Source organism: Dromaius novaehollandiae, chromosome 2 (genome assembly GCF_036370855.1).
Source record: "Dromaius novaehollandiae isolate bDroNov1 chromosome 2, bDroNov1.hap1, whole genome shotgun sequence".
Taxonomy (NCBI): Eukaryota; Metazoa; Chordata; class Aves; order Casuariiformes; family Dromaiidae; genus Dromaius; species Dromaius novaehollandiae.
In genome coordinates this window covers 109,851,879-109,874,195 of record NC_088099.1, presented here as the reverse complement: position 1 = coordinate 109,874,195, position 22,317 = coordinate 109,851,879, and the positions used below count along the sequence as shown (strand labels likewise).

Here is a 22,317-nt window from a genome sequence, read left to right as displayed (position 1 = left end):
ACTTGTATATCTTGCTTGGATTTAGGCTATTGCTACCTGCCACTGCAGACTATCTTATATTAACCATTCTCCTGCACTTAAATTATTTACCAGGAATCCACAGCATGACTTTACTGAAGATAGATCAAGGTTGTCTTAGCTAAGGAGAAATGTGGTTAGATTTCTAAAGTTTTTCAGGGTGTTTTTAAGATCTTTACCAAATCTGCTGGCACAGAAACACACTTTAAACTAATACAGCCCAAGACTTTAGTTACACTGTGACTTGGTCTCCTGGCATCAAGCAATGCTGACAGGAATTTTGGCAAGGAAGAGGAAATGGAAGTGATTTGCTGTTAGCATCAAATTTAGGATCTCCTTGAAAATAGATGACTTTATGTTTCTGTGGATCTCTCAAGGTGCAAATCATTATCATAAGATATAAGATAGGAAAAATCTTCAAGAAAACAAAGATTTTTTTCTTTTCGAAGTGAGGACATAAAATTTCCTATTCCTCTGATCTCTTAATCTTTGTGAATATATAACATAAGGTTTATTAACTGTTGGCTCCCTCTCCCTTTTCAGACTTTCTTCTGACTATGCAGTCATCTTCGTGTATTGTTCTATATTTTATTCTGCATTTTTTTTGGAAAAAGTTTGCATAAACTTTTTTTGAGCCGTCCTAATATAGATCAGAAAGCAGCTTTCCCCCCCTCCTTTGATGACTGACTCAAGATGTGTCTAAACAGCATTTAGATTTAGTCAATGATTATTGATTTTATTAATATTTTTTATATATATATATATATATTTACTTAAAAGAAGCAAGGAGAAACTGTTAAAGTGATGCCCCTTTTTGATGAGATGCTATACCAAAACAGAAAAATGTGAGGTTTGGGCCCATCTGCAAACCAAGATAAACAATAAGGATGAGGATGGGAGGAAGTTCAGTGCATTACTTATAACAATCTTTGGATGATTCTTAAGTGCTCTAAATATATGAGCAGCAGAAAACTAACTATAGCCTCTTTTGCATTCTCATTTAGTGCTTGACATTCCTTTGCAAAGCAGCTTTGCTGAACAGTCTGGGACTTGCCAAAAAATTTGGTGTGCAGATCAAGTGTGTTCCTTTTCCTGAGGCTATACTTGTGATTAGCTGCGTTGATGTGGAAACTTCAACTTTTGGCTTACCTGGAAGTTTCCAGACAATCTAAATCCCTAACAGTAAGAAGAAGCAATCTGCAGAAGCTTGATCTGGAGACCAAGATGCAAGTCTAGCCTAGCCTAATTTTTGCATTGGAGGAATGAGTTGCTGTCCTTACCGGTCCTGGAATTTCCTCTACCTTGTGGCCCCTCAAGGTTATGTCCTTTCACCAGATCTTAACCAGAAGTAAGAGCTGGATGTCTCTGTTATAGTTGCATCAAAAGAGTTGCACACAACGAAAAGGTTTTTATATAAAAAATAAACTAAGAAAAAGCTTGACAAGGAATTTTTTTGCATATAGGTTAAATAACTATTCACAATCTTCTTTCCTTCTTTCCTTAAACCAATGTTTTTTTGTTTTGTTTTTGTTTGTTTTTGTTTTTTTTTACAGACTGGTACAGGGAAGGGAAAAAAAAGATCAAGAGACCAAGTAGAAAACAAACAAGGAAACGTATGTGTGGGATGCTGAGTGATGGACATATGAGGCAGGAATTATTGATGAGGAGTAGGAGAGCTGAGAAAAGGGCCAGGTGCTAAGAGTCCCTAACGTGTACCGCGCTGAGTACCATATGGACTACTGCACTAAATGATAGTGCCAGCATCTAGCAGAGAAAAGTAGTTTTAAGTTAAAATATTAAAATAAAAACAAAAAGGTTGTAAACTACATAGTTGTAGCTTAGTACAAAAGGATCCCTTTTGCTTGCTGGTAGAATCATAAAAGATAAGGGTAGGCAAGAAATCTATTTGCAAGATTACTCAAAAAAAGGGTTTTTTGTCTGTTTATTTCAGTTCATTCTTACTTTGTTGTAAAGGGATATAATGAGGGGGATAGAGAAACAGCTTTTTTTTTTTTTTTTTTTTTTTTAAATAATATTACCAAAGATTTAGGCAAAGTTTAATGCTACCATTGAATTAATTTGGTCTAATTTGTTGAAGGTCTAGGTAACATTCTTACAGTTGTAATAGCACATAAGATTCTCCTTTTATTCTTCTCTTCTTACTCATACAAAGTAATTGATGGTTTAGGCATTTCTGGAATACCGTCTTTTTGTTGTGAAGAGCAGCAATATTTCCAATGAATTAGTCTATATCTTGTCAACAAGACTGTTACAATAGCACAGTGAGAAAATTTTGGTTAACATTCAATGCTTAAAAAAAGTCAATTTGCCCAGTTCACTATTTATAGAAAAAGAGATTTTTTGGATAAGTTTTCAATTTGAAAAATCTTTTAAACCCTTTCTAAAGGTTGAAAAGAGATGGTTTAAATTCTTTGAAAAGAAATTATGTTGTCTTTAGGGAATTATTTTGTCTTTTTCTGTAATTTCTGGATAGAAATATAAGTTGATGCAGTTTCCATTTTAAAAAGCATTTTCCATTTTTTTAAGGATAAAAATTAAAACCAAATTTTAAAAAATATGGAAAAAGGCAGTTTTGTTGTCTACCCAAATTTTACATTTTTCATTTCTATATACAATATAATATAAACTCTCAGGTGTTTGTTGTTTTTTAATCACAAATGGTCAGAGGTTAGAAAAATGACTCATGCGCCACGGACAGTAAAAAATAGAATCCTGAATCTGAATAACTTCAATTCTCTCTACCAGTGGGAGGAAGGAAGAAAGATTTTCATAGAATGATTGCTCTTGTGTCTCTGCCCTGATTATGAAAGGAGGCACACACTACAATTTCAAAAGATGAATGTGGAAACAAAACTTCATACTTGTATTGGACATTAAAAATTAAGCACTCAGTGGAAATACTGGAGAGTTTATCCATCGCCTCTCCCTTTGTTTTTAACTGTCTTTTTTTATGTCAACATGTTCACTTGCTCGATAGGTAAAACCAGAACTGCTGCTTTAACTTGTGTGTGGTTTTTTCTGCATATTTTTCACATAGTGTCACACACACATACACACATGCACGCGCGCAAATAAATATCACTTTGTTTAATTTACTTATGTTAGAAGTACTGAGTTTTTCTTCTTTTGTTTTGCCTTTTGTATTGTGCTGTCAGTTATCTTTTTGAAATTTTTAATTGGAAGCTACATGCATCTTTAAATTATTTGAGAAATACAAATTCTTTTTAAGAATAATCTGGATTTCATTATGTCTCAAATCTGTTTAATTCTTTTGCTCTTACTTTTTCTTATTTAGCAAACCCAGTAGATCTATGCCTTCCCTGTCTCCTACATAGGGCCCTTCTGGGTCTTCAGAATTCACTAATGGTTTCTGGATTTTGTTTTGTTCCCCTCAGTTTTTGAATTCTAGGGACTACTCTCTTCTTCTACCTATTAATGTTTTCTTATTCCAGGATTTCCTTGGGGTCGCTGCTCTGGGAAGCAATAGGGGCTGTCTCATATACTAGGCCATTTACCATGCATAGGCCTAGGAAACAGGAGGTTTTAATTGTTCCTTTAATAGAAGAGTGATACCTGTGCTGCTTTTAGCCCCTCTCTTTGAGCTGCACCTGGCAGCCCCACCAAGCAAAAAATGAAGTGAATGTGTTCTTGCAAAGCCTTGAAAATGTATCAATAAATTTAAAATTGTAAGACAATTCTGGCAAATAAATTGGTCTGGTCAGTACTAATGAATAATTTCAATGAGTTAGTATTTTTCATGCCAAAATACCTTAATCTATGATGACCTAAGACTTGATTTTAGCAATCTCGGGAAAGATTTCCACTGACATCAGTGGACACTTTGCATGTGTACGGTCTTCTAAAAATGGCATCACCACTGAAATATGCCCATCTTCAGTTTGTGAGTTAATGTCTAAGAGGACAATCATAACACTGACAATGTCAAAATAAATTGCGCTTACTTTAAAAAAACCCTGAAAAGTAAAATTATTGTGATGGTAAAGAATTTTTATTTTTTGCTAAATCCTTTTCCTTCCTAAAATACTGTATTTGCTCACAACTAACTTTTCAAAATACCTCAACCTTGCAAGGTGAGGAGTGGCATTAATTCAACAAATTTAGGTATATCCTTACCATTAATGACATAAATAGTCCTACAATATTTATTAAATCATTGTGACAGGAGTCACCAGTTTGACCATTGACCTCGTATGGACTTACTAGGGATCCTTTAAACTATATTACATAAGATACAGTTGAAGGCGCTCTGCAGATTGATTTATCTGTTGATAATACTCTGTGTGTGTAAAATGGTGAAGCTTTGGAATGTAAAGATTCCCAAGTCTGAATGAAAAATGTATGGCAAGGTGCACAGGGATGCACTGAGTACAAATCATTCTTGACCAGCTTTATGTCTTTCCTGCATAAAGCTGAGGGTACAGAGACAGCTAGCTGATGTCCTTGCATGGCTGTTCCATCAGAAGTCAGAGATAGGGGTGAGGACCCCCACGACAAGGCAAATGTTGTGCCTGTCATCAAAAAAAGCCAAAAGGTCAACCTGGGAACTACAGATCTGTCAGCATTGTTTCAGTCCCTGGGAAGAGCTATGGAGTGAGTCCTCTTGAAACACATTTCTGGGCATGTGAAGGAGAAGAAAGTCACTGGGAACAGCCAGCATGGATTTACGAAGGATAAATCATGCCTGAGCTGCCTGATTGCTCACTATGATAAAATCACTAGTTTGGCGATAAGGGGAGCACAGTGGATGTTTTTTTTACCTGAACTCTGACAAGGTTTTCTACACTGTCTCACATATATTCTTATATGCGAGTTTGGACATTACAGGCTAGATGTGTGGACATCTAGAAGGTAAAAAGAACTGGTTGGATGGTCGGTCTCAGAGGCCACAGTTAATAGGTTCTGCTCTACCCAGGGGTCAGTAACAGGCAGAGTACTGCAGGGGTCTGTATGAGGACCTGTTCTAGCAAACATGTTTATCAGTGACCTGGAGGAGGTGATGGAGCACGCTCTCATTAAGTCTGCAGATGTCTCCCTATTGGGGAGGAGCAGCTGATACACTTGAGGGCAGGGCTACCAGCCAGAGGGACATGGACAGGCTGGAGAAATGGGCCAACAGGGACCTTGTGAAACTGGACAAGGACAAATGCCTAGTCCTGCACTGGGAAGGAGGAGCCCTGCAATGATACAGCCTGGGGATGGACGGGCTGGTGAGGAGCTCTGCTGAAAAGTCCCTAGGGGCCCTGGTAGGCAGTGAGCTGAGCACAAGCCAGCTGTGTGCCCTGGCAGCAAAGATTGCCAGTAGCACCCTGGGTGGTATGAATGGCCAGCAGATCGGGGGGAAGTGATTATTCCCCTCTGCTGAGCACTCATTAAACTGCGTCTAGACACTAGGTCCAGTTTTGGGTCCACCAGTTAAGGAAAGCCGCTGAAAAAGCGGATGAAGCTTTGCTGAGGGGCACCAAGGTAGACCTCTGCCCATAGGTCTCTTCAGTCCCAGTCTCAAGTTTCTCACCAAAACATATACATTCCAAATCATAATTTCCCATTTTTTTTCCCCTCTGGCTTCTTGATATCTCTTACTGCTCTTTTTTTTTTTGTTGTTGTTTGTGTGATCTTGTTCCAGTTTTTTTGCTCCTCAATGCAAAATCTTTGTCTCTTAAAAACAATCCTTTGTATGAATATAGAAATTGGAAAATCTATTATAGAGGTATCACAAGACTATGTTTTCATGCAGAGCTTTATTAAAGAAGTAGACCATTCATTTTTTGACACATTACATTTTATAGAAGGTTTTGCAACTTAAGACTCTACCTATTTATATACTGTTGGTTTTTTTGTCAATGGCAAAGTTATAAATTTACATAGCATCATTAAACAAACAAAAAAGGATTGTAGTAAAAATTGAATAGTTATAGTTAGTATTTTTATTTGTACTATTTATACACTGGCCTAAAATATTTTTCTTCATTTTAAGGTAACTGAGCTGCACAATATCAAAAACATTACTAGACTGCCTCGAGAGACAAAGAAGCATGCAGTGGCCATTATCTTTCATGATGAAACGTCAAAGACGTTTGCGTGTGAGTCAGGTAAGCAATTGCTACTGCATCTCCAGTTTGAAGAAATCAGGTTATATCTCAAGGAATTGCTCAGGTGAATTACCTTAAAACAACAGATAGGTATCCTTAGCTTAAAGGGAATTTGTTGTAAACAAGAATTTTAACGTTTGGGTTTTTGATGGTGAGTTTGGGGTTTTTTTTCTCTGTTTGTCTTTTGTAAGGTGTTGTGGGTATTTAGAGCTCTTTCTTCCATTATTTATCTTTGACTGGGTTTTGCACCCGGATAATCTAACAACTCAGGAGATTTTCTGCTAAGCTTCTAAAACCGAGTAAACAATACCTATGGGGTGTTATTAAGTCAAGATGTGAAACATATTCAGTTTTTTAACCAAGTTTAGCTATAGGCACTTATTAAAGTAATAATAATCCTGCCATTGCAAAGAGGTAAATAACAGCTAAAACCTCAGGATATTTTAAAGCCAGATGTCAAGCACTCTGCAGCTTGAACTGCTACATGGTATAATGACTAAGTTAAGTTGAGAGCTGAATTGGGATTCGCGGTACACAATGACAGGTAGTTACTTGGCATTTACATTGAATACTGCATTATTAAAGTACTGTATTTCTTGTTTAAAAATGTGATTGTATGTGTCTATGTCCTATGGGATATTTCGCTTGGAAAAAAGTTTAAACAAAGAAACTGAAATTTATTATTGATATTGTTTCTAATTGTTTAATGACATATTTAAAACTACACACCTTAAAATTGTGTGTCTTTGTATTATCATATAAACATTTCATGGTGTACACTCTAAGTTAGATATAATGCAACAAAGTTCAAGAAATATTTGGAGGAGGTTGGTTAAGAGTGAGTAAGATCATGAAATAAATGGATTTTGGATCAAGTGTTGCAAACAGTGATCTGTACTTCCTATCATGAAAGATAAATTCATAGAAAGTGTTTTGTTTGTTTTTTATTTTAAATGTTAAAACACACATATAGAAAATGAGTGGTTTTCTAGGAACAGTTCAACAAATACTTAGATAAGTAGTTCATATCAAAGACTTTAATTTCTTCTGTTTAGAAGTAATAATGACTCAATACCTTAATATGATTAATAAACTAGTAAAAACACTTAAATTGTATTTCAACAGCACTGAAATCGGTTCTGTATAAACTTTCCTGTTCTCCTCTTCCTCTAGTAAAAAGACCTTATTCCTTCCTTAGAATAGTTATGTTGCAAGTATATTTTGAAGAGTGACAGAAAGTCATAATTTCAAGGTTCTTTGCAAAGAATTACTTCATTCTGCAAAGAATGAGCAAACTTAAAGTTCAGGATATCCGGCATAGTCATCTTTCTCTTCAGTAACATAAATTATGCACTTTCTCAGCTTTGAACTCAGTTACCTATACAAGATGCAAGTGCCTTAAGATGCTGCCAGGGTGCCAGTATGAGATTCCCTGCATTAGGATTATGCTCTATGCAAAGTGTCTTGAGCTTTGCCTTGGGACAGGTGATGAACTAGAAGAGAGCTTGTGGGCCCTTACCCACAGATAATGGGTTACAGACCAGCACAGTGAGTGTCTGCTACAGAGCTCCTGATCAAGAAGAGGACGCAAATGAAGCAGCTGGAGAAAGCCTCACAGTCACAGGCACCAGTACTCTTGGGTGACTTTAACTACCCCGACATCTGCTGGAAGTGCAATACGGCTGGGTGCCAGTAATCTAGATTTCTGGAATACATTGATGAAAATTTCTTGATGCCAGTGATCAGTAAACCAACTAGGGGAAATGCTCTGTTCAAGGACCTGCTTGGCAGGAGAGTTTCTGGGAAACTTTCCTGCAGAGCAGAGGGGCTCAGGAGAGCTGGCTAGTCTTCAACAACATCCTCCTCAGAGCACAAGAATAGTCCATTCCAATGTGCAGAAGAGAATTGCTGAAGAAGGCCAGCATGGATGAACATGGAGCTCCTGACTGAGCTCAAACACAAAAGGGAGTACACAGAAGGTGAAAGCAGGGACAGTCTACTTGGGAGGAGTACAGAGACATTGCCTGCACACCAAGGAAAGAGTCAGGAAAGTCAAAGCTCAGCTGGAGCTGAAATTAGCAAGGGAGATGAAGGGCAACACAGATTTCAGTAGAGCAGCAGTAAAAGGAAGATTAAGTAGAGTGCTCAGTGGAGCATGGGACCTAGCAACAAGGGACATAGGAAAGGCTGAGGTACTCACCTCAGGAAAGGTTGAGGTTCCGCACCTTTTCTTCCTTTATTTTTACTGGTAAGGTTTGTCCAGAGGCCTTTAAGGCCCCTGAGTCTCCCAACAGTCTGTGGAAGTGAAGTAGCCCCCACAGTGGAGAAAGACAAAGTCAGGGATCACTTAACCCACTTGGGCAGATACAAGTCTATTGGACCAGATGGGATGTATCTGAGGGCACTGAAGGAGCTGGCCAATGTCATTTCTAGGTAGCTCTCTAGCATCTTTGAAAGGTCATGGCAGTCTGGAGAGGTTTCTGATGCCTGGAAGAAGGCAGCTGTCATATCCATCATCAAGAAGGGCAAGAAAGAAGTTCCAGGTAACTACAGGCCAGTCAGCCTCGCCCCAGTCCCTGGGAAGGTTATGGAGCAAATCCTCTTAGAAGCTATTTCTAAACACGTGAAGGACAAGAAGGAGACTGGGAGCAGCCAACACAGTATTACCAAGAGCAAATCATGCATGACCAACTTCATTGCTCTCTATGTGAAGGTGACCGGTGCTGTGGACAAGGGAAGGGCAGTCAGTGTTTTGATTTTAGCAAGGCCTTTGAGAATCTCCCAGAGCCTCCATATCACCAAGTTGGATAAGTGGAGGATAGTTGGGTAGGAAATTGGCTGAACTGCTGAGCTCAAAGATTTGTGATTGGTGGTGCAAAGTCCAGCTGGCAGCCAGTAGCTAGCTGTGTTTGTCAGGGATCAGTACTGGGACAAAAACTGTTTAATATTGTCGTCGACAACCTGAATGATGGATGGAGACCACTCTCAGGAAATTTGCTGGTGACACCAAATTGGGGGAGCAGGCAATATGTCAGAGGGCAGGGCTGTTATTCAGAGTGACCTGGACAGGCTGGAGAAATGGGTTAGCAGGAAACTCAGGAAGGTCAACAAGAGCAAAAAAAAGGTCTTGTCCTTGGGATGGAATAACCCCATGCAATGATGCAGGCTGGGCACCAACTCTCTGGAAGCAGCTCTGCAGAAAGTGTCCTGAGGGCCCTAATGGACAACTAGCTGAACAGGAGTCAGCAGTGTGCCCTGGCAGCAAGGGTAGCCAACCATATCCTGGGCTGTATCAGTGAGTGTGTAGCCAGCACATCCAGGGAAGTGATCCTATCTGTTCAGCACTTGTAAGACCACATCTGGAGTACTATGTCCATTTTGGGGCTCCCCAAAGGATATTGACATACTGGAGCAAGCCTAGTGGAGGACAACCAAGCTGATCGGGGACAGGAGCGCATGGCATATGAGGAGAGGCTGAGAGAGCTGGACTGTTAAGCCTGGAGAGTAGACAGCTTCAGAGGAGATCTTTTTGCTACCTACAGCTACCAGATCTGAGGATACAGAGAACATGGAGCCAGACTGTTCTCGGTGGTGCACAGTAATAGGACAAGAGGCAATGGACACAAGCTGAAATATGGGAAATTGCAACAGATATTAGGAAAACACTTGTTACCATGAGGATGGTCAAATACTGAAACAGGCTGCCCAGAGAAGTTGTGAAGTCTCCATCTTTGGTGGTGTTTGGAACTTGACTGGCCTGAGCAACCTCTAATCAGACCTGCATTGACTGGGGGGGGCTCAACTAGGGGACCTTCTGATGTCCCTTCCAACCTGAATTATTTTATGATTCTAAGTTCTTGCCCCCTTAAAGTTAACAGACCATAGCAAATACTTCTTAATGTTAACTAGAGTGCTCTGGCAGCTGGTGTAGGCCCTGAAATAATGGATTCCTATAAAAGTCGATTCCTATAATGCAGTTGGATAAAAGTGTTGGATAACTATTTTGAAAGATTACAAAACTTAATGGTGGATATAGTGGAGTTTCAACCAGTTTACCCTTCACCATGCCTTCAATATGTCAAAACTGCATCATTTCCATCAGATGAGATAGATACACTGTTTTGTTTCATTAAAATCAGACTCTGTTGAACTCCAAATCCTTTGTGTGTTCTGAACCAGAATATGGTTTGAAAAAAATTTCTTTTGCAGCTCATTTCAACAACTGAGTTCTGTGTTCCCACAAGGAACTATTACCATTTTCAATGCTGCTGAAATATGCCAGGCACCATGCTTTCCTTTATGAAACTTATTTAAGGAATATTTAGAGACCTACTTTGTATTTAAAATGTTTTAAAGTGATTTTTTTCTCTTCTCAGATCTCTAAAAAAAAGATTAGTGTCTGTGGTTGCTATGGGACAATGCCTAAACTTCAACTTCACGGTGTACCATGGGGTGATAATTTTGGCAGGCCAGGCCACTTCAGTTCACACAATAATACCTTATCTCTATTAATATATCTTCTTTCCCATGGCTGCAGTGGGAAAGAGCCACTCAAGTGTTTTTGACTCAGTCAAAAATCTTGTCCTAGATTCATAGCTGCTTGACATTTTTGAATTATTAAGGAGCCCAAAGTTTCATGATATGAATATTTTTCCGCCTTTAATCTTATAAATATTATAAAGCAGAAGCAGATATTTTGCTTCCCAGCGTCTTGACCTCCTAAGGAAGATGGGCAGGATAGTAGTGCTAGTCCCATTACAAAAGGTCTGTTGAGCACAGTGTCAATAATTTCCTGGAAAGAAGGAAATGATTCTCAAAGCTGAGATGGGTTAATTGGGTTTAACAGTCTGAGATAGGGTTTCTAGTCAGAGTAGTACCCAGGGAGATTTAAAATAACCTGCATCATTTTGTTTTTGGTATTATAAGCAGGTATCTTTCCCTATGCACTCTGAAACAAAGTTCATGTGACAAAAAATGCCACCTTTTTCTGGTACTTGGCTTTCTTAATAATGAAATTAAGCACAGCAAAATGCTGTTTTTTGTCAAAACGCCTCTCTAAAGATTTGGAACAGTTTGGTCCTGCCCAGAAAGCCTGAAAGCTGTGATACCTCCCAGGCCACTGGTTGTGTTGGCTGGGTTCCTATGGATTTTGCCTAAGCTCTTGGGGCTGCCTGCTGTGACTGTATCTTCTGACATCTGGTCTAGCAGAGAGACAGTTGTGACTTTGGTGACAAGCAAACAATATTTTAAAATCCTCTCAGTTACCATCAGAATTATTTCAGTGGAAGTAAACTAATGGGAAATGGCTGGCTAAATAACAGGAAAAATACTCTATGACTCCTTGAACTTGACATGAACTCTAAACAGTGGGAATCCTTCTGTTATGGAAGATTGTTGCCACCTTACCATGGAACATCCTAAGGTTTCAGCACTCCTGAAAAGCATGTGAAAGTTATTGCCATTAAGGGTATTTTAGTATTTTTTTTATCACAAATCATGACTTTATGAGTTGCTTTAAAAATGGGGAAATGCAAAGCTCTCAAGTTGCCAACATTTTGAGATTTGAGATAAAGTTAAGGATTGCCAGCTGTATAAGCAGGATAAATTGGATAGAACACCATGAAAGAAAATGAAGCATTTCTAGCCTATTTACTCCAGCATAATAGAAGTTAAAAAGATATTACTGTTGTCAAGGAAAAGAGGAGATTCTTAAGATAGAATATGTTTTTATCACAAGAACAAATGTAGAAGATGCAAATAGTCATAATTCAGAACTGGAATTGACAAAAATCAACCACAGAAAATATTTTTCCATCCTTGTGTGTTTTTATAAATGACCTTGTATCATCAAGCAAATCTGGAAATCCTTTCAAGTCTGGATGCTACTGAATTCATACAATGACTGATTGCTATAAAATATTAATAAATATATAAGTGAAACTCAGGCTTGGTATCTTGAGCTTTCTGGAGCTTTCTGGCTTTTTAATTTTCTAAATAAATTTGAAGATTCTGAGTTATAAGTGTACATGGTACCAAGATTTTGCATTACTTCTGCTAGATTTATGTATTATGAATGAAGACACTATGACCTAAGGGCATTTGCAAAATACACTAATTCATAATGGTTTCTTCATTCATCCTCCTTGTATCATTCATCCTGTGCCTAAATAAAATGTGGATTAAAGGCTATTGTAGTGCCTGTGGTGCAGAGCTGTAAGGCAGGAGTATATGTTTACCCTTTCACACTTGTAACTTGTCCTAGTTACTGGTGTTCGTACACACTATTGAGCTTCTGAGGGTGTATTTTGGATTTTCCAATGCCAAACAAAGTAGATCCATTGTAGCTACTAGGTCTGAGGTACTATCTTTAGCTAATATCTTTAAAAACAAGATTTTTTTCAGAAAAGTGTGCTTTTAGTTTATATAATATACACATATATATATATATATGTAGCTATGCCTAGACATGTGGATCAGTTGAGCAGCTCTTTTTCTTGCAGTCCATGTGCCTGCAATGTAGCAGTCCATCCAGATGTCTGTAGTAAGGCAGACATTCTGAGATACCCTGTAAATTCTCTCTAAAATTGTAGATTTAATGCAATGTGCAGTAATGGCTATGTAGGTCATGCAAGAAAACTTGCATCATCAATTGGAGGGCATGGATACTGTGATTAGAGCTGGAATTTTATGGAATTTTTTTGAACGTTGCTAACATCATGAGGATTGTGCCTGAATAATAGCTAGCTTTCAAGGAATAAAAGTTCCAGGTAGCACCAGGGTAGTGAAAGTCCACGCAGAAACATAGTTTTTCTTTTAGTGATGCTAGCAAAACACTAAGTGATAAAAGTCCCTGGCTGTGCTAGGCTCAGTGGACCGACCTGCACAGGTTTGTGGAAAATTTGTTGTAATTTCCAAACTACAGAATGTGAAGAAATTGCTGGACTTGTAAACCTATTCGTAAAAGAATAATGGGTCTTTTCTTTGCAAATGAGATGGATTCAAATACAAGAGAGACAAAACAAATTAGGAATGAAATGTGATTTCAGTGATTTCTTTGAGTATTAAATGAGGTGCAATATGAAAACAAGGAAGTAGGAGAGAGAAATTTTGGAGAAATGTGTAGAACTGAAATTGTGAAGCAAATGCAGGCAGCACCAAAGATAATGGTATTTGTCATGCTTCTCTTCAGTATGGTGCCCCATTCTACACAGAAGTAGATGAATTGAAGAGGATTATTTCTTCTCAGGCATATGTGAACTGTAGTTCTAGAACAACCAAAATCAAGAACCAACAGCATCATCATTTTTAAGAGGCTCTACTTTGGCATTTCCTTAAAATGTCCACTACTCAAGTCCTGGGAAAACGGAACTGGAGAACTGCAAAAAGTCTAGTAGCTATGCTATTTGAAATTTCTAGTGGGATTTACGTATCATCATATCATATTGATATAACTTGATTGATATTAATATTCCAGCAGCTGTTTTGACTGAATACATCATTTTAATTTCTTGAATGTCTTGTTGCTATGATGATTATCTTGATAAAGCTCTTTTATACATCTATAAAATAAACTACCTTTCTTCAACATTCTTATTTCATCAACTTTTCTGAGCACAGTTGAACTGTGATAGTAGGTCTTGCTTTGACTCTGTAAAAAAAAATAAATAAAGGGAAAAAAGTTTTACATTTTGTTGAAAATGAATGAGAGACTGTTGGCATCAAGGGACAACATGTTGAGCTGAGTGGTTTTTTAGTTTTGTTTTAAACCTGAGATTTTGTCACTTGTTGGTGTTGCTTTCTCTTCTTCTCTTCTAAAAAAAAAGAAAAAAAAAAAAATCTTGCTTGTTAGGAAGGACACAAATTAGTTCATTTTTGTACTGTAAAAGCTTTCAGACTATTGCCACATTACCAGTGTGCTCTTTAGCCTTGATTATTTTCACCAGCAAAAGCAGAGATGACTCTGTTCTGTATTGTGTGCTTGAAGAATTTGACAAATGCCAGTGGAATACTGCATGTAATTCATATTGATGTGTCCTTTGACAGCTAAGAAACTGAGTGGATTTTGGGTTAAAATTACAATGAGACATCGAGACTTTAAAATGAACCATTAGTGTTCATATCTTCTGTTATGACATATACAAATGGCTACATAGTCTTTAAAAACAACCAGATTAAAATACCAGCTTTCACTGTTAGTTCTGTGGGTTTGAAGGTGTAGGAACGTGGAGGCTGTTAGAAGTGAAGAACAGCATCCCAGATACAGTTTTGGTCCTGGAAAGAAAAACACAAATAAGGTTGCCCTTTTCCTTGTAGAAAAATTAGTTCTATATAGTTGTATATAGTATATTTACTTTTCTATAAAATATGGGGTTCATTGGAGGTCAGATACATGATCCCACTTCCACGCGTGCCATAATATTTTGAAATTAAAAAAAAAATCAAAAAATGACATTGCATGAGGTCAAATATATTGTACTGGATTCTTAACACTCTCCCTTTTTGATCATAATATTTGCAATACTACACACTTACAGGGCAAAGATCAATCATAGTCATAGTTATAAACATTATTTCCTAAGATTAATATTTAGGATATGTATTTTCTTGTTCATGAGAAAAAGTTCCCTCTCATTAATGATGACTTTTATATTTTTATCTGTTCACATTTACCTAAAAATATGTATCCTTATCCCTGCCTTTAACATTTGCAAATTAGAAATATTTGAGGGGGTTTTTCTCTTTCATTTCTCATAGTTGGTTGCTTTCCTGTTGGTCTTCATTTTTCTGTGGTTGCCTGTCTGAACTACATTGTTTTGACTTTCTGACATGCATTGGCAACATGTATAACCAACAGATGAAAGGAATACAGAAAGTATTGCCCCATCTTCAAGAGAGTGCCTTCGATAGAACAGATATTACGCTGTTAATTTCGACCCTTTTCCACCCATCTATTTTTAGATTATTAATTGAGGTACAGACTTGGTTCTAAAATGAATTAGCATGTTTTGTGGGTTTTCTAATATTTTGGGAAGATGAGCTTGTATTTTAGTACGGTTGCCAGATGTTAAATTTGAAAAGCTTAGACGCTTGTTGGCACTTGCCAATGCCTGTCATCCCTTCAGCATTCCTCCCAGACAGGCCACTGAACCAAGAGCGCTGCTGTGTTCCCTGTTTGCAGAGCAAACGGGGGACAGCAATGAAACGGGGCTAACTTCAGCCTAGCAGGGCCACGTGCATGTGACAAAAGGAGCAGGAAGTGTTTATTAGCCTTTTGCAGAACTTACCACAGGAGCGTATTTCTACTTCAGTAGCAAAGAGACTTTTCTATGTGGCAGTCATGGTTCAGCCCTGTATCCTTTCAGAAAGAGCCCGTTACGGGGGTACCCGGGCTTACAAATTGTGCTGAATACCTTGAGCCACCTATTGCAACAGGAGAAAACTCGAGAACTTTCTTGGCAACTTGACTGGAAGCCGTAAGATTTCTAACTGCAGAAATTGGAAAAGGTAACTTGTTCTAAGGCTGTAATATAGGATATCCTAATTTATAGGCTTTGAAGGTCAAAACATTTGGGAGTTGAAAATATTTCCTTTTTCAGTAAAGTTCCATTGCATAATATTTATTGCAAATGTGTTAAGTGTCCAGTGTGCCCTTGATGATCACCTGCTGTAAACTTGTCTGGATGCTCTTTACTAACTTTCAACATAGTGGATCTAAATAAGTGGAGAAACTCCATGTTATTCTTTCTTCCTGGACAAATATATTGAAGTGCAGACAGTGTAATTATTTTCCATGGCATAATTTTACTCATAGGGATTGAAATTTATATGAAATATAAACTGTTCCCATAGGCACAAAAGTCAAGCAGGATAGCTAAGATAATAGTGAATCATCCATTTTATGGTGTGTAGGACTCTTTGGGAGTGAAGGAGGAGAAAAAAATCTTGCTGCATGCAGAAGCTGAGCAGAAGACAGAAGACAAGCAGAAGAAAGAAAGCAGATTCCAGCCTCACCTGGTAGATGGTACAAGTTCAGCCAAATGTTGTTTTGTGAGAGACAGGTATAAAGATGTAAATCTCAAAACCTCTGCCCTAGAATAGAAATTCAGCATACAGTTACCTTCCCCAGTGAGAATGGGGTGAAAATACAATAGTGACAGTGAAGTCCAGGATGTCAGGCATCCAGAGGCCTGGAATTGTTTGGCAGACTTTAATAAAAAGTTTTATAATCACTTGTGGGGTTTTTTCCCCTATGTTGCCAAATACCTAATGAACCTAGCAATATCTTCAACCTCCATATTTTGTACCAGAACATAGTCTGTGTCAGTGTGATGGCACAAGCCCAGAAAAATGCAGTTTAACAACATGGTCTAACATTTGACTAACAACTAAAAGTTGTTCTTTGCCTCTGGCTGTTTACTTTAAAACTGAAATCTGAAATTATTCATTCATTGGGCATCTATATGACAAGATTTCTTCCTGATCCCATTTTGAGATTTTGGGGGGATTTGATAAACGTACTGTACCATAAATAACTGCTGGTCCTGTGAAAAAGATATAATAATACTGTCTTATCCTTTCTGTAATTCATAACATAAATGAATTTCAGTGAAAAGTTAGAATAGTTTTTAATCATATTATGGATGAGAAAGTCCAAATCTGCATCTTGTCATATAAATACATTTTATTAGAAGCTAAAATACTAAGGCACTACCTATTTTTAACATGCCTTCATGTTGCGCATACTAGAATGTCAGTAGACCTTGCCTGTTCTACACTGCCAAAATGCACTCTTGCAAAATAATAAAACTATTATTGAAAACCATCTGAGAATCTTGATGAATTTTACAAATAAAATGGTCTCTTATTATGAGTTGTTATTAGTGGTTTGCAGAAGAGGGAATGGAAGTGCAACTTCATTAACTGAATGGCAGATGAATGTGACAAAGCTAGGGAAAGAAGCTGTTTCTCCGAGCTTGAAGATCAGTGTCTCAGAGGATTTCACTCTACTATATGAATCTGTTTTTTATATATATACAGATGTGTGTGTGCATATATATATGCATATATCTATGCATATATATATTTGTGTGTGTGTGTATAAAGAATCTGCTTTCATTAAAATATGCATGCATGAAATTGTACTATAAATTTGTAATTGCTTTTAGCAGTAAGAAATATGAAATATGCAAACATTTTATGCAAAATAGAGAAAAATTTCCATGTCCGCCTCTTCATCCACTTCTTTCTGGACTATCTAGATGCTTGTATTCTGAGAGTAGGTCTTGGCATTCAACAGAGAAGTTTGCACAGTTGGCTTCTCGCATTACATGAGAATAGATGAACTGTGTTCTGAAACATGATTAAATCCATGTCTTCTTTATCTTCAAGTTGCAAGTATTTCTGTGTAATGTGGAAGATAAATACTCTCTGGGATTGCTTTTTAATGCATTCTTACATGTGAGAATCGTGTTATGAAACAGCACCCTTGGGTGGAAAAGGGTGAGGACTGTGTACAAATTTAATGTTTTCATTTTAAAAGTACTTTTGAAACGTCTGCGTTAACAACCACTACAGTGTTCTCGGAATAGTTCATGCTAAGGAAGTGTCATTCTGCACTAAGCAAAGTCATGTCTTGCTGCCTCTCCAATATATAAAGTGCTTTTTTGTTTTAGTTTTCTTTTTTGAGATTTTGTCATGGATTCCCTTATTATACTTAAGGTTGTTTTTTCCTCATGCTACTCAGGTTCTTAGGAGTATTATGTTGGTTTTATTATGATGATCAAAGATTATATATATTTTATATATATATATATATATTATTATGATGATCAAAGAACTGCATTTGAAATGGTGGTCAGATTGGCATTTAGCCAACTGTAGCCTCCAATTTTCTTATCAGGAAGTTCAGAACAGTATAGAATAAGTGTTATTATGAATGGAAAAAAAAGTGAAGACTATATATAATAATTGTCTAATTATATTTATGATAGAAAATACAGCTGGAAGTAATATGGAGATGCTTCCCTGTCCTACTAAAGTATAAGCTCTTCCCATTATTGGTGTATATTGTTTTATATATGAATTTATATAAATATATATAAAGTATATATTCTGTCAGCAATTCTATCAGGAAGTTATATCTATCAGGAATCACACACGCATGCACACACGCGTATATGTGTGTGTCATTCCTAATAGAATATAACTTGTCTGTTTCTGGTTTTCTGAACATAATAAAAGAAACAAAAATGTGTCAGGAGTGCTAAGGTTGAAAAGGGATGGCATACCGGCACACAGTTAATCGTTCCTACACTGTTACTCATGTGAACGCATGTCTGAATCATTTGTTCTAGGAGCCTCTGCTGTGACAGGTACTTTGGAAGCGAATAGAATGAGACTCTGCATTTTAAGGAGTCTGTTGTACACCTGGGAGAAAAGGGTTCGGTTTCTTTCCTAGGCTTGTACTTTCTAGCACATAGCACTACAAAATATTATAATAATGTACCTTTCTTTGGTTTCAGATTTGCTACTTTCTGTGTTGTAAAGGTTGTAATTTAAAAATAGATTTTAAAATGTTCTTGTGAGAAGGCAGTTTAAACAAAATGTTTTCCCTGGAAATTCAGACAGGACTCCAAGGCCTAATTATTGTAGCATAGCTGTTCTTCAGGCTTTTAGGCTGCTGGCCCCCATCAGCGTGATACTGGTGCCTTTGATGCTGAAATCTTGGGTTCTTCAGAAGCCTGCCAGGCAGACTGGCGAAGGGATGGGTAGATTTCTGATAGCGCATTTAGGATTTGATGAAACTGCATTTAGTGAGAAAGGTCCCACACAGCTCTAGGAATAGCACACCTGCAGACCTACCCCTTAAAACCTTGCAGAAATATTAGCACTGTGTTAAGATGCATGGTCTGCAAAAGGTTATATTTTTCAGTGTATTTTTCCATTATTTTTTCACATTAAAATCTCTAATAAGAATAGAAGGGTACAAATACTTAACTCATGCCTACCTAAGAAAGCATCCTGTATTTGGGCATATTTCTACTTCTTTAGGATCATTGATGTAATATCCTACCAGCTCTCCACAAGTACGCACACATTGGAGTGGAAGTCAGGTATCAGCTGACATACAAAGGCTTCTGCTCATCTCTGTGGAATATAGGTCAGATCTCCTGGGATCTGTGAATATGTATCACCCTGGAAAATAATGCAACTTCTGCAGTTCCTGACCTCTCCTGAGAATAGCATGCATTTAGTGACAGCACAGAACTCGTGACATTAATTTATAGATTGAATTTGGAGTATTGACAGATGATGTATGGCTGGCTGGGCCTAGGGAGTGTTCAATGAATAACATGATAATTTACTGCTCCAAACCTGAAACATCAGATCTATTTTTCATTCTTTGTCATGATTCAGCCTGAATTACATTTGGCTACTTACAGTGTGTAAGGTACGTAGGGCTGTTAGCAGGTTAACTGTTTCAAGCCTTTGAAGAACTTCTATCTCAGAGTGAAGGTGAGCTGACAAGAAGAGCATGTGTAAATGCTTTGTATGCGACTAATGTGTATATAACCATACATTCAGCTTGGAACATGCTATTTCATGTACAGTCCTGGCATGAAAATCTCAGACAGATCTGGGCACATTAGGAAAAAAAAAATGGTGTTCACTATTCATCTATCTTCATTTCATTTTGAGAGGTTTCCTGAAGTCTACTGCCAATGTGAATGTTACTATCAGCATTAAAACCCTTGTGAGCTGTTGAACAGCTAGGATGGCACAGTCAATCTACACAGCTTATAAAATTGCTGTTCGTTGGTGGCTAGGAGATCATGGCCAGGTAACTTAATACTTTCTCATAGTCTTTCTCTCTCTCTCTTTTTTTTTTTTTTCTCTCTTTAGTAGTATTTAATGGAAGAACATACTGACCTATGGTTGACCTTAAGAATGTAAGCAAATATATTTTACCCAGAAATTACTCTCAAATTCATTAATTCAAAATTTTCACATTTCTTATGTATTTGAAAAGACTACCATGTCTATAGTTTGTTATGTCCTCCAGCTAAAGTAGAAATACAGCAAAATACAAGAAGCTTTCCCGCAAGTAATTATGGTCTCATTGCCTCTGAGAGTGGAACTTTGTAATTTCCATTGTACTCACTAACACAAGTATTTTCCAGATGAAAACTTCTTTTTTTTTTTTTTACACTCTATATTCTTATTATCCGGAAAGGCATCCAGTCCTTTTGTGAGTTTTGTAAGGTACTGTGTTTGTTATTTAAAATATCCTTACCAATAATTATGCATCCGTCTTATAAAGTCCTGATGAGACTGCCAGCACTATGTTCCCTGAGAGTACTGTAGCATGATTGAGACTAAAATCTCTTTTTGGAACTTTAAACTAGGTCATTAATCTCCAAAGGTAAGGTTCCAGTTCTAAACATGCAAGAGTTTCTTTCATATGATGGTCAAGATTCCCAAGTTTCAGCTAGGTATACAAATGAATCATTAATACACCAATTAGCAGACATTACAATTTTACGTAGTGTATTCCCTGACCCCTGAAATTCCCTTGTTTAGAATAACAACTGATGATCCTAGAATGATGTTCCAAGTAAATCAGCACTGAATCTCTCAAAGAGAAAACTGAACCATTTCCTTGCTAAACAAATATTTTCCTGAATGAATTTTATTGTCTGAGTAGCTCCTCTGTCAGTTTTGAAAATTCAGCCTTAACTTCTCTGGAGATTTTAGGCTAAATCTCCTCTTTATTTCAAATAAAGGAATTTGCTGTAAAGCCAAGCAGCAGACTGTGCTTTGGATGTCTAACAATCTGAAGCTTCCCAAAAAGAAAGCTGTGATTCACATTCAGAGTTCCTTTTAATGTATTTTTAAAGTATTTTAGTTTTAAAAACAGTGACCTGAAATACACCACTCTTCCTCAAATCAGTATACAGTATTAATTGCAATACAGTCTCTTCTGAAGATTGCATTGAAACAGGAAAAAATTAGCCTTTTTTTTTTGGTAACTGCAATTGCAATTCAGCTGCATTCATAAAAGTTTTTAAAACCAATATAGAGGAATGAACCTTTTAGCTATAGAAAAGGTTTCTTTTTTTTTTTTCAATTTTATTCTAAGGCATGACTGCTTTTAATGTTTGTTTTAATCAATTCCAACTGCTGCTAATGCTGCCTTGAAAGTTCATCTGAGGTTAAAACTGAAGTTAATCAATAGAAAAAAATGACTGAGAGAAGCTGTTGACTGCACAGGTCTTTTGAGGCTGCATTTTAGTTTTTAAATACCTGTTTACTTAAATCTGTTTTTCACTTTTATTGTCTTTGAAACTTAAAAAAGAGTATTAATGTGCAAATAAGGCAAGCAGGTGTTAATCATGCTGAATATATAGGTTTTCTCCCTCCTGCTGAAATAGCTGTCATTGGATTGAAAATCTCTGTGAAAACACAGAGAATTTGTATGCTTATTTTGCAAATATATTTTTAGCATTTTTGCTTTAGATTCAGTTCTTATCAATTTTTAAATGTTTTGTAAAGCACAATCAATGTCGTATTAGACTTAAATATTGCATGTGCTTAGCTGATCAATCTTGCTTGCTGCTTGGTAGTTTTTGAGGGCCACCTAATGTGATAGTTTACTAGATCCTTTCAAATATATTTTGAATTGCTTGATTAGGTGGATTTTTTTCCTTAATTCAAATTGACCAATCACACATTTTAATTTTTTTAAATGCCACAGTGAAGAGAGAATCAACAGCTCTTCTCACAAAGGTAACATAAATACTTCCAAATTGTGTTCATGTTTTTGTTTTTAAAATGCATCCATATGGTGTGCTGGCATATGTTAGGGGTTAAAGCTTCATATTCAGTAAAATCCCTGTGAAGTGTGCTAGTCTTCTGGCATCTTGTGAAAATCTGAGCCTCACCTTGAAGTGAAACCTGTATATTCAGTCAGATTAGGAGGGATCCTCGTCTGCTAGGAAATCTAGATCAGTCTGGTCTCTGGCAGACTGTGAATATAGAAAATGTAGGACATTTCTTATTTTTTCCATGATTTGTACCTGTTTCTGGACTCACTTTTGCAGTGAATTTTTTTGCAAACTGTTGCAGCATAAAGTTACTAGCACCTTGTAGTAGGTTAATGACTTTATGG

The 22,317-nt window shown here is 37.1% G+C and overlaps 1 protein-coding gene across 1 annotated transcript in view; it reads left to right on the top strand.

The window, feature by feature from the left end:
* DOK6 (docking protein 6) overlaps positions 1-22,317 on the top strand; it is a 259,512-nt gene that overhangs the window by 115,327 nt on the left and 121,868 nt on the right. The window contains exon 3 of the mRNA XM_026108709.2: positions 6,035-6,149. Coding sequence (XP_025964494.1) covers positions 6,035-6,149 — 115 coding nt within the window. The remainder of the gene's footprint in view (positions 1-6,034; positions 6,150-22,317) is intronic.